This window comes from Dermacentor silvarum, chromosome 10 (genome assembly GCF_013339745.2).
Source record: "Dermacentor silvarum isolate Dsil-2018 chromosome 10, BIME_Dsil_1.4, whole genome shotgun sequence".
Lineage (NCBI taxonomy): Eukaryota > Metazoa > Arthropoda > Arachnida > Ixodida > Ixodidae > Dermacentor > Dermacentor silvarum.
This window is the reverse complement of record NC_051163.1, coordinates 71,571,166-71,583,269: the sequence shown is the minus strand read 5'-3', so window position 1 is coordinate 71,583,269 and position 12,104 is coordinate 71,571,166. Positions and strand designations below refer to the sequence as shown.

The 12,104-nt window shown below is 50.4% G+C and overlaps 1 protein-coding gene across 1 annotated transcript; it reads left to right on the top strand.

Moving 5' to 3' along the window:
* Positions 1-3,173: 3,173 nt before the first annotated feature.
* On the top strand, positions 3,174-4,067 carry LOC125941041 (uncharacterized protein K02A2.6-like). Its single transcript, XM_049657953.1, has one exon. It carries the CDS (start codon positions 3,174-3,176, stop codon positions 4,065-4,067), a length of 894 nt encoding a protein of 297 aa, XP_049513910.1.
* Positions 4,068-12,104: the final 8,037 nt, after the last annotated feature.

Genomic DNA, 12,104 nt, shown 5'->3' with positions numbered 1-12,104 from the left:
ATGGCGCACAGCATGCTTCCCTCGTTTCCTTTCTTCGACGCGCGTGCCACTGACGCCAATAACGTCGGCACCGAATGGTTGAAGTGGGTGAAACGCTTCGAAAACTTCATCGTAGCCTGCGGCATCACAGCCGACGCCCGGAAGACGGCCCTACTACTACACTGTGTGGGTGAAGAAGTTTATGACATTTACTGTTCGCTGCCTGATTCTCCCGCAGCCGCAACTGCGTCTACCGTTTCAAGCACCGATGGCTCCAGCAATGCAACGCCTCTCTACACCGCAGCGCGCAAGAAGCTCGATGGCTATTTTGCACCCCGAGTGAACACTACCTTCGAGATTTACCGCTTCCGTCAAGCCAAGCAAATGGAAAACGAATTACTCGACGCGTTCTACGCCAGACTACGACAGCTAGTTAAGCACTGTGCTTTCGCCGATGCCGACACCGAAATCAAGAATCAAATCCTCCTGTCTACAGTGTCAACAAGTCTACGCTGGTATGCCATGCAGCATGACCTCGACTTGCAAGGAATTCTCAAACAAGGCAGGTTGTTTGAAGAGGTCGAGCACAACATTTCCGTGATCGAGCAAGAACATCAGCAGTACAAAGAAAACTCAGCGTCAGCGTCTGCACTTGCTGTGAACTCCAAGCGCACCTCGCGACCTCGTCAACCGAAGTACCACGGGAAAGCGCCATCACGGCCTCGCGAACCTCCGCGCCATCAAAGGACAGACGCAACATGCTACAACTGTGGAAAATCATGGCCTCATAGTGAGGGACGCTGCAGTTGCCCCGCTCTTGGCAAACAGTGTAATGCTTGTCGCAAAACTGGACACTTTGCTAGTGTGTGTCGTTCAACACGCAAAACCGTGCATGCAGTCGTGCGGGAAAGCAGCCCTGATAGTGATGAACACGTTTTCATGACTTCCTCTCACTGTCGCGCAATCACGGCCTCTCCCCAGGTGGATCTCAAACTCGATGGTGAGACCGTCCGTTTTACCATTGACACTGGTGCTTCCGTGTCTGTCATCGGTTCGAATAGCTTGAAAAAGCGTTTGAGCACGGAAACGCTGTCCAAGACGTCCAAGAAAGTATTTGCTTATGGCGCAAATTCTCCTTTACCGCTACTCAGAAAGTTTGATGTTCTCATCACCTACAAGAACAGCAGCAGCCATGAAACTATGTTGTGTCCGGAGACTGTACCCCACTACTTAGTTTCTCTGCAGCTTCCCGTCTAGGACTAGTCCAGATCACGTACAGTGTGGGAGAGGTGCCAAACAGACTGGATCCGAGAGTGGCCTATCCAGACCTTTTCAAGGGAGTGGGCTGTCTAAAGGACTTCCAAGTAAACCTCCATGTTGACCCCCTTGTTCAACCAGTAGCACAACCTCACAGACGCATCCCCTTCTCCATGCGAAAGCCACTGGAAGAAGAGCTTGAAAGGCTACAGTCGCTCGGCATAATTCAAAAGACTGAAGGACCAACCCCTTGGGTATCTCCAATCGTGACAGTACCGAAACCACATGACCCCGAGCCTATTCGAATGTGTGTCGACTTGCGCTGTGCTAACCAAGCCATCCAGCGTGAGAGACATGTCACACCGACAGCGTACGACATCCTTGTTGCTTTGAATGGATCCATCTTATTCTCTAAACTTGATCTGAAAAAAAGATACCACCAATTACAACTTGATGCATCATCTCGTGTGATCACCACATTCTCTACACATGCTGGACTCTTCCGATACAAGAGACTCAACTTCGGAATCAGCTCAGCAGCCGAAGTGTTCCAGGACACCATCAGTCAGGTTCTAACCAACATCCCCTATGTGTTCAACGTATGCGATGACATATTGGTGTATGGAAACACTGAGAAAGAGCATGATGAAGCTTTGAAGGCGACACTGGAATGTCTACTTGCAAGTGGCCTCACATTGAACGTCAAGAAATGCAAATTCTACCAACAGGAACTTACCTTTTTCGGGCATGTGTTCTCAACCAAAGGTGTACAACCAGACCCCACTAAGGTGTCTGCAGTAATCGGTGCCTCACCACCCACCAGTGCCAGTGAAGTGAAATCTCTCCTTGGTCTTGTTAACTACTGTGGTCGGTTCATACCGAATCTGGCCCACCTCACCCAACCACTCAGGAAACTCACAGCCAAAGGAGAGGACTGGTGTTGGACAGACATACCGCAAGATGCCCTGGACGAACTGAAGAGAAAGCTTTCCAAGGCCACAGCTCTTGCCTACTTTGACCCAGGAAAGGACATCACACTCATTGTAGATGCTGCTCCTCATGGCCTAGGTGCTATTCTCACGCAGACATCCGGAAGCGAAACCAGGGTGGAAGCATATGGGAGTCGTGCCCTTTCTCCTGTGGAGGCACGCTCCTCTCAAATTCAAAGGGAAATGCTGGCTGTAGTGTGGGGAATTGAACACTTTGACATCTACCTGTATGGGACAGCATTCCACCTACTAACGGACCACAAGCCGTTGGTCAGTGTTCTCAGCAACCCCCGCTCCCTGCCTTCAGCACGGCTAGAGCGTTTAGCACTTCGAATTAAACAATACACCTTTGAAGTGCAACACACTAGTGGTCCAAGCAACCCATCTGACTACTTGTCCCGCCACCCAGTAAGCTCCACAGAACCATTTCGGCGCATGGAGTCTGTCGCTGAGCAGTATGTGAACTTCATCGTGTCTCACAGCCTACCTCGTGCCATGACCATAAAGGAGGTAACCGAGGCGACGTTAGCTGACCCGGTGATCAACTCGCTCAAGCAAGCCCTAAAGCAACCCCTGAAAGGCAAACATTGGAAGAGCACAACTCTACAGCCTTTCTCTCGCGTTGCGACAGAACTGTCAGTCTCCAAAGAAGGCCTTGTGTTAAGAGGCACGCGGATAGTACTGCCAGCACAACTTCACACAAAGACGGTGCACCTTGCACATCGAGGCCACCAAGGCATTGTCACGACAAAACAGCTGTTGCGTGAGAAGGTGTGGTTCCCAGGGATAGACTCTCTAGTAGACCAGACAGTTAAGAGCTGCCTGGCATGCCAAACTAACACACCGGTACACCATCGAGACCCTTTGCCAATTCAGTAGCTTCCTCAAGGCCCGTGGACAGAACTGTCGCTAGATTTTGCTGGCCCTTTCCCTGATGGCAAGTATGCCATGGTAGTTGTGGATGATTTCTCCAAGTACCCAGTCGTTAGCATCTTACACACTCTTGCAGCACCTACAGTCATCAAGCAACTGCGCACTATATTCGCTCAGTTCGGCTGTCCGGAAATTGTAAAGTCAGACAATGGCCCACCCTTTCAGAGTGAGGGTTTTGCAGAGTTTGCTAGCGAGCTTGGATTCAAGCATCACCGCATCACTCCACGGTGGCCAGAGGCTAACGGGGAAGCCGAAAGATTCATGCGCGCCCTCAAGAAGTCGATACTCGCAAGTCGTGTCAGCCACTTGGATTGGACCAATGAGCTTCAGTTATTCCTCCTGGTTTACAGGTCCACACCCCATGGTTCCACAGAAAAGTCTCCGTTTGAACTTCTATTTGGGAGACCCATGAGGAATCTTCTACCGACACTTGTTGCTGATACTCAGAACTCAGCTCACTCTGAGGCGAGACAGAATGACACCCAAAGAAAAGCATACAACAAGCAGTACGTTGATTCTCGGAGACACACCAGTCACAACCAGCTGCATGTTGGACGACAAGTCCTCTGCAAACAAGACAGGTCAAGCAAGTTCTCGTCTTACTATGACCCCCACCCATACACAATCACCAAAGTCACTGGCTCCAAAATCACAGCGTCCAGAGATGGAGTGTCGATTTGTCGCAACTCTAGCTTCTTCAAAGATGCGAGCACAGTTCAAATGGAACGACACCAGGACCAGCCCGACATGCCAGGTCTGGACGATGCAGCTGTGCCAAGTAACTGTGACCCTCCAAGCCACCGCACAGCTACTCCTGGTGAAGCTCCACCAGCAACTACCAAGACCGCCTCACAGCGGTACCCCCAACGAACAAGGCAACGACCTGAGCACCTGAAAGACTATGTGTGAACAAAAGTGCATTTTTCTTTTTCTAGTATGTGTTTGAACAAAACTGAATTTTCCTTCCCTGAGGGGATGACGTAGTGTCCATGCATAGCACCTTTTGTAATGTAGGAAGGCAACCCTGGTAGAGAGCAGGGGAGCTTCCAAGATGGCTGCGATGTAGGACAAATAAACCCGTGTGCTTTCCCGACACAATCGGTCGTAATCAGTCTTATCACTCCAACTACGGCACGTTACAGCGCCCAGAAGAGCACTTGCGTACTCTTTACAAACAAGAGAGGCATAACGCCTGTCCCCAGTATAGAAATCAAAGGAGATGCGCTCTCTGTGAGCAGCGAGCATAAGTTTCCAGGCATTATTTTAGATTCCAAGCTTACATTTATTCCTCATATTAAGTATCTGAGGGCAAAATGCCTGAAGATAATGAACCTTTTAAAGCTTCTGTCGCGTACGACTTGGGGTAGTGATCGAAAGTGTCTGCTTAATCTCTATAAAAGTCTTGTCCGCTCACGCCTCGATTACGCAGCTATAGTGTATAATTCCGCAACGCCAAGTCCCCGTTCACCATCTGGGTATCCGCCTCGCGACCGGTGCTTTCCGAACAATTCCTATCCAGAGCCTCTATGTAGAGTCGAATCAGTGGTCACTCCATCTGCAGCGTTCATATAGCGGTTTCACGTATTTTCTGAGCATACGCGCGAACACTGAACATCCTTCTTATTCAAATTTAAATGACGTGACCGCTACCACACTCTTCCATAATCGACCGGCAGCGAGAAAGCCCTTCTCTTTGCGCGTGAGGAACCTCAGTGAGGAAATGGGTGTTCCAGTTCTTGAACATTGTCTTATGGATCCAGCAAAACTGTTACCACCGTGGCAGTGGCAACTCATAGATTGCGATATATCATTTGTAGAGGTCACGAAAAACGCACCAGAGGCACACATTAAAATGCACTTCCTAGAGCTTCAATCCAAGTACTCATGCGCAGAGTTTTACACAGAGGCTTCCAGGTCACATACCGGCGTGTCATATGCAGCCGTCGGCCTATCCTTCTCGCAATCCGGTGTACTGCACCCGGAAACGAGTATCTTTACGGCTGAGGCCCATGCACTATTGTCGGCCTTGAACCATATAAGGAAATCAAAACTTCAAAAAAATTCAAAACTTCAAAAAAACTTCAAAAAAACGATTCCCTTCCTCCCGGAAGGGAATCGTTAGGAAATGCGAATGCATTTCTTGCGCCGAGAGTACTCGGCGTAGTAATTTTAATGGCGTAAATTAATGACGAGACGACGATTTGTACCGTAACCATTTATTTACACATTCATCAGCACCTGTTTGTGTTGTCATTGTACCTGACGGCCATAATCACAGCCTTGTGGTCGCTAAAGTGTACAGTCAAAGGGTCTTTGAGAAGCATGCGCACATCACAGTTTCGGGTAAAGGCGAGATCAATGCAACTTCCGTGAATGGTAGTCGGACACTTGTCGGACTGGGCGGAGGCACACTGCATAGAGTACTTTGTCCGCATGTACTCCACCAACCACTCGCCGCTCTTCGTTCTCACGTCCACGTTGCATGGAGTTCGGTATCGGCAGCTCGCTTCGCTCGCTTGCGTTCGGCATCACGCGCTCTTCGCTTCGCAGCCTTGTCTTCCGCTTCGTCTCCTCCGGTTGATGATGACGTTGAAGCTACTGCAGTGACGTCACCTCCAGCGAGAGGTGTAATGCTCGGGTTGGATTGTATTACACTTCTTGCTAGGGGTACCGTTGCCGTCAGACATTCGCCTTCACCGACTTCTGCCATCGCCTTGAGGGGCGCCCAGCCAGCGAACGGTCGATAGTGAGGCGCGTGCTTCACTCCATTTATATATACGCGCGAGCGAGCGAACGGGAGAGTGGGGCGCAGGGAGCAGAGAGAGCGAACGGCGAGAGAAACAGCGGCGAAGCACTGCACCTACCCTCTCCTACACTCTCTCCATACACGCGGGAGCTCCGCCGAGTTCCCGCGATGCGAGCGCCCTCACACGTCAGAGCGCGCTCCTCCTCTCCACTCACTCTCCGCTACTCCGCCCGCAGCACATGCTCCGGTTGCTAGGGGCGAGGATAAGCGCGCGCGCCCGCAGATGTTGCTATGGGTGAGGGAGTGAGAGTGGAGAGATAACACCTGCCGGCGCGCAGACACCGACAGACGCCTGACATGCCCCGACTAAGAAATGCATTCGCATTTAAAAGCAATCATATTTACAGACTCCCTAAGCGTCGTGAAAGCCCTGATGTCACTCTGCAAACACAAAAATCCTGTACTAACTGAGCTCTATTCCATCCTATGCAGAGCGTATATATCAAACCGGCATGTAATTATATGCTGGGTGCCGGGTCGTAGAGGCATCGAGGGTAATGTTCGAGCAGATCAAATGGCCACATTGTTACATCTCAGGCTATTAACCCTACAACTGCTGTTCCTGAAACAGATTTGAAGCCATTCCTGCGAAAGAAACTACGAAGCCACTGGCAACGCTTGTGAGATGCTGAAATAAATAATAAGCTTCACTTCATTAAATCACAGTTACGTTTCTGGCCTCCCATAACGAAAACACGACGAACTGATGTCCTATTCTGTCGTCTCAGAATAGGACATACATATGGCACCCACAATTTTTTGCTTACTGGGGATGAACCACCAACCTATGGTAGATGTGGTGAGAGGCTGACCGTCCTCCATGTCCTCGTGGAGTGCCGGGAAGCCGAAACAGAACGAAAGAAATATTTTCCGCAAGCGCACCAATATCATGTCCCGCTTCACCCCATTATGTTTCTTGGTGAAGAACCGCTTTTTAATGCCAAAGCAGTCGTCAAATTTTTGAACGATGTCGTCCTGCATGTTATTAGCCCAACTAGTTCGTAGCGCATCCTCTCTCCAGAGGATGCCGCTGTGATAGTAGTTTTTTATAGCACATGCCTCCAGGCCCTTGTGGTTCAAGGCCTCTGTTTAGGCAGTAGTGCTTCTTGCCAATTACTGCATTTTAAATATTTTAAATATAGTATCCTTCTTTCTGAATGCATTCTCCATTTCATAGTACACCTCATTAGTCATTGCCATGATTTTAGTACATGTATATTTGACGCACTTTACAGCGATTATTTTTAGGCAACTTTACAGCCACGCCTCATCTAGTTCTCAGAATTCATTGCTCCACTGCAAACTCACAAACACTGGCATGGCGCTCTTTGGCCATACTTGGCCCGTGCGCCATTAAACACCATACATCATCATCATCATCCGGCTTACATTTAGGGATGAAGTTATAGAAAAGCACATCGGTTGATCCCCATGCTCGTGCTTTAAAGTGTGCGGCAACACATTATAGCGAATGCATAGGTGAACACTCCCGTACACGCCGCGGCCAGCCATTTCATCTCGCATTTGAATCTCATATATATGACATTCAGATGTAGTGATGAAACTCGAGCTAATAATTTTGGCGCGAATGTAAATTTAAATACGCTAGTCTACTGGCTTTGAGGCATACCAGAATACACGGCCACTAGAAGATTTTTTCATTAAACAGTAATTGGTGACCCAGAATGCTAACGCTCATCATATTTTCACGCGGAACATGCCGTTTTTATTACTTTATTCGGCTTCATTATAATGATGTCAGTTTTTTATTCGACAATTTAGGCATCCTTGCTTCCAAATATATGCAAATTTGGACTTTGTATACTTGTGTTTCAGTACAGTGGAAGTACAACGTAAGCAACGAAGGTTTTTTTTTTCTGTCAGAATAAAATATGACATGCTTGTTTATTCACGTAAATTCGCATACAACGCTTCTAGTGCTACAAAAAACATTTACAAGGCTGTGAACACGCGGGTTCAGCCACGTAACGAGTGGAAATAGCATTCAAAACAAAACTTTACTGAGAGAATACAATGTTCTGCATTTCTGTTTTGTTTTCCACATCCCTCTCACCAATGTTGAGAAATTTTGCAGCATCCGCATAGACTTAAATCACTTATCTAATAACAATGAACACTCAAAAGTCTCAATTTGATTAGTTCGGCTAATTGTGCAATAAAATACGGCAGAATATTCAACTCGCTTGAAAATATAATGAAGAAGAATAATGGGAAGCAGTAGTGAGTTGCCCTATGCCTTAACACACAAAAAAGTTGCAAGTGAGCTTTTCAGAATTTATATGTGTAGCGAAGGATACGACCGCCATAGTGGGTCATGCTCTCCAGCCCTGTCTAGTGGGTCGATCCCTCCTGCACTCTCCTCGAGAAACGCCGCTCATTCTGAGATCTCGGGCCTTGTACTAACGGTCGGTCCAAAAGGCTGGTGCCTAATAAACGCCTTTACAAGTGGTGGAGAGTGCTTCTGCCTTCAGCATGAATCCTGGAGCTTCGATCCCGTACCCTTCGCTCAACCATGCCAGAAGACGCGTCCCAGCAAGCGCCACCTACGCCATCCCAGCAAGCGCCTCCTCAGTCTGTCATGTGCTCTGGTGTGCCTCGCCACAGGGACCCTGCCATCTTCAGCGGCGCGGATGAAACTGACGTGGAGGATTGGCTGACAACGTATGAGAGGGTCAGCCGTCACAACAAATGGGACGACCCCGCAAAGCTAAGCAATGTTATCTTCTATCTCGCGGGTGTCGCCAGTCTCTGGTGCAGCAACCATGAGACCGATTTTCCGACGTGGTCCTCGTTCAAGACTTCTTTGGTGGCGGTGTTTCGTCGCCCTGCGGTGCGCAAGCTCCGAGCGGAATCGCGTTTGCGGGAACGTGCACAGCAGCCGGGTGAATCATTTACCAGCTACATCGAAGATGTTCTGGACTTGTGCAGACGAGTCAACGCGACGATGTCGGAATCCGACAAAATAAGAAATGTCGTGAAAGGGATTGAAGACGATGCGTTCCACATGCTGCTTGCGAAGAATCCTCAGTCCGTGACCGACATCGTCACACTATGCCAAAGCTACGAGGAGCTACGAAGGCAGCGCTCCTTGACGCGTCGCCCTTCATCGCGTCACGGCCACATTGCTGGTTTGGCCACCATCTCCGACCAGACAGCACTGCTGACAGAAGTGAAAGCGTTCGTTCGGGAGGAAGTTGCACGCCAGCTCTCCTTGCTAACCTTCGCTCAGCCACCGCGTGTTCAACAGCCCGCAACGAATGTTGTGCCCACGCTCCGTCGCGCGATCGAGCAGGAAATCGCCGAGGTCTTGCCAGACCAGCATCACCATCATCCTGAGGCCGCTCCGCTAAGCTACGCCGATGTCGTCGCAACGCCCCAACATGTTCCGACGGCTGCACCACTTAGCTACGCTGAAGTCGTCGTGAGGTCTCAACCACTCTCTCCGAGTGTGCCTCTCCGTTATGGCGACGTTGCGGCTAGGCCCCGACCGCAGCCCGCCATGCCGTCATACCAGCATCCGCCCAGTACAACGCGACCTCTTACATGGATGGGACCTGCCCCAGCGAACCGATGGCGCACTTCCGACATCCGGCCGATATGCTTTGCGTGCGGCTATGCCGGTCACGTCGCTCCTTATTGTTATCGCGCTCAGCCGCCTAGCGCCGCATCATCCGTGACAAGCCAGTTCAACCGTCCATCTTACGAATCCCATTCGGCTATGTCACCGACTTCGCGCCCGACGCCAACTACCCGCCGTTCACCACCTCCACGCCGTCGCTCAGTGTCGCCGATGCGACCCCGTCCCGTCACTCGGGACGAGGAAAACTAATCGTCGCAGTCCACGAGGCAAGGGCTGCGGCGCCGTCGAAACGTTAAAGTTCTCAACGCAGTCCTTCCAATGTGATCGAAGTGTTTGTTGACGGTGTTCGCGCATCTGCACTCGTGGACACTGGAGCCGCCGTATGTGTTATGGACGCTAAGCTTTGCCGCCTACTTCGGAAAGTCAGGACGCCCCTTTCTGGACTGTCGCTCTGCACAGCCAGTGCTCAGCATATCCACCCCTTAGCGGCTTGCACTGCTCGTGTTGTTATCGACGACGTTCTGTACGCCATAGAATTCATAATCCTCACCTCGTGTTCTCACGACGTTATCCTCGGCTGAGATTTCCTCTCGCGCCACAATGCCGTTATCAATTGCGCACGGGCCGAGATCGAACTCTCGCCACTGTTAGACTTGCCGATCACCGACAATACTTCCCTGTCGAGCAAGCTAATTGTCCACGACGACACCCACGTTCCTCCCCGCGCGTCAACAGTCGTGCCCATGTACTGCAGCGGAATCTCAGACGCTGTTGCGCTGCTGTCTCCATCTGACCGCTTCCTTACTCGGACAGGCCTGCTGCTACCTTTTGCGACACTGGACATCAAGCAGGGCTACAGCACCATTTTCGTTTGCAACCCGTTCCCATACCCTGTCATGTTGCTCCGAGGGGAATGTCTAGGCAGTGTCGAAGCGATTGAAGACGTGCAAGTTATGGACGTGCCCGATGATAATTACTGCGCTAGTTCTAATGCGCTCACCGCTATTTCTGCCTGTGAGGCACCGTCCAGTGATGTGTTTGATTCTTCCATTGCCGATGACCTTACGCCGGTCCAGCGATCTCAACTTGTGTACCTCTTGGAAGAATTTCGTTCTTCTTTCGATGTCGGGCAATCTTCCCTAGGCCGGACATCAACTGTTACTCACCGCATCGACACTGACTCGCAACCGCCATTGCGGCAACGCCCGTATCGTGTATCTCCTGCAGAGCGTCGTGTAATCAACGAACAAGTCGACGACAGGCTTCTACGCGAGGTGATACGACCTCCCAACAGTCCATGGGCATCCCTTGTGGTCCTCGTTACGAAGAAAGATGGTTCTGTGCGGTTCTGTGTCCACTACCGGCGCTTAAACAAGATCACACACAAGGACGTCTACCCTCTCCCGCGCATAGACGACGCCATTGACAGTCTACAAGGCGCAGAATTATTTTCATCTTTAGATCTGCGCTCAGGGTATTGGCAAGTACCCATGGCTGACGCCGATCGGCCAAAGACAGCTTTTGTAACACCCGGCGGCTTATACGAATTTAACGTAATGCTATTTGGTCTTTGTAATGCGCCCGCAACATTTGAGCGCATGATGGACACCGTTCTGCGTGGCTTGAAGTGGCACACATGCTTGTGCTACCTTGATGACGTTGTTTTTTTGCGCCGGACTTCACAACGCACCTTCAACGCCTACGGTGTGTTTTGACGTGCTTAACAAACGCAGGCTTAGAACTAAACCTCAAGAAGTGCCTATTTGCAGCTCGGCAGCTGACGATCCTCGGTTACGTCATATCCAAGGATGGGATACTCCCCGATCCAGCCAAGCTTCGGGCCGTCGCCGAATTCCCTAAGCCAACATCCGTCAAAGAATTGCGCAGTTTCATAGGTCTGTGTTCTTACTTCAGACGCTTTATTCGCGATTTCGCCGCCATCATCTTACCCCTCACGAAACTGCTTACACGCAATGGGCCCCTCACTTCGTGGTCGTCCCAGTGCGACGAGGCCTTCACAAAGCTGCGTCATCTGCTTAATTTTGCGCCACTACGATCCGACAGCTCCTACTGAGGTGCATACAGATGCCAGCAGGGTTGGCCTAGGCGCTGTTCTTGCCCAACGCAAACAAGGGTTTTCTGAATATGTCGTCGCCTATGCAAGTCGCACGCTTACGAAAGCTGAGACAAATTACAGTGTGACAGAAAAAGATTGCTTAGCCATCATCTGGGCTCTAAGTTCCGACCTTATTTATATGGCCGTCCATTTGACGTCGTCACGGACCACCATGTACAATGTTTGCTGTCGTCCTTGAAGGACCCTTCTGGCTGTCTTACTCGATGCAGGACTACGATATCCGCGTGCTGTACCGCAACGGCCGCCGTGTACGGTCTGAAGTACTTGCTCAGGAGTTTCTCGCTGAGGCCTCGCGGTCTAATGGGGGTCCAAACCCAAACTTGGTCGCCGGGCTCATAGGTAACTTGTCGATGGTGGAGATTGTACCTTATTGCATCTGTAGACTGCTGCTGTCTTATGTGC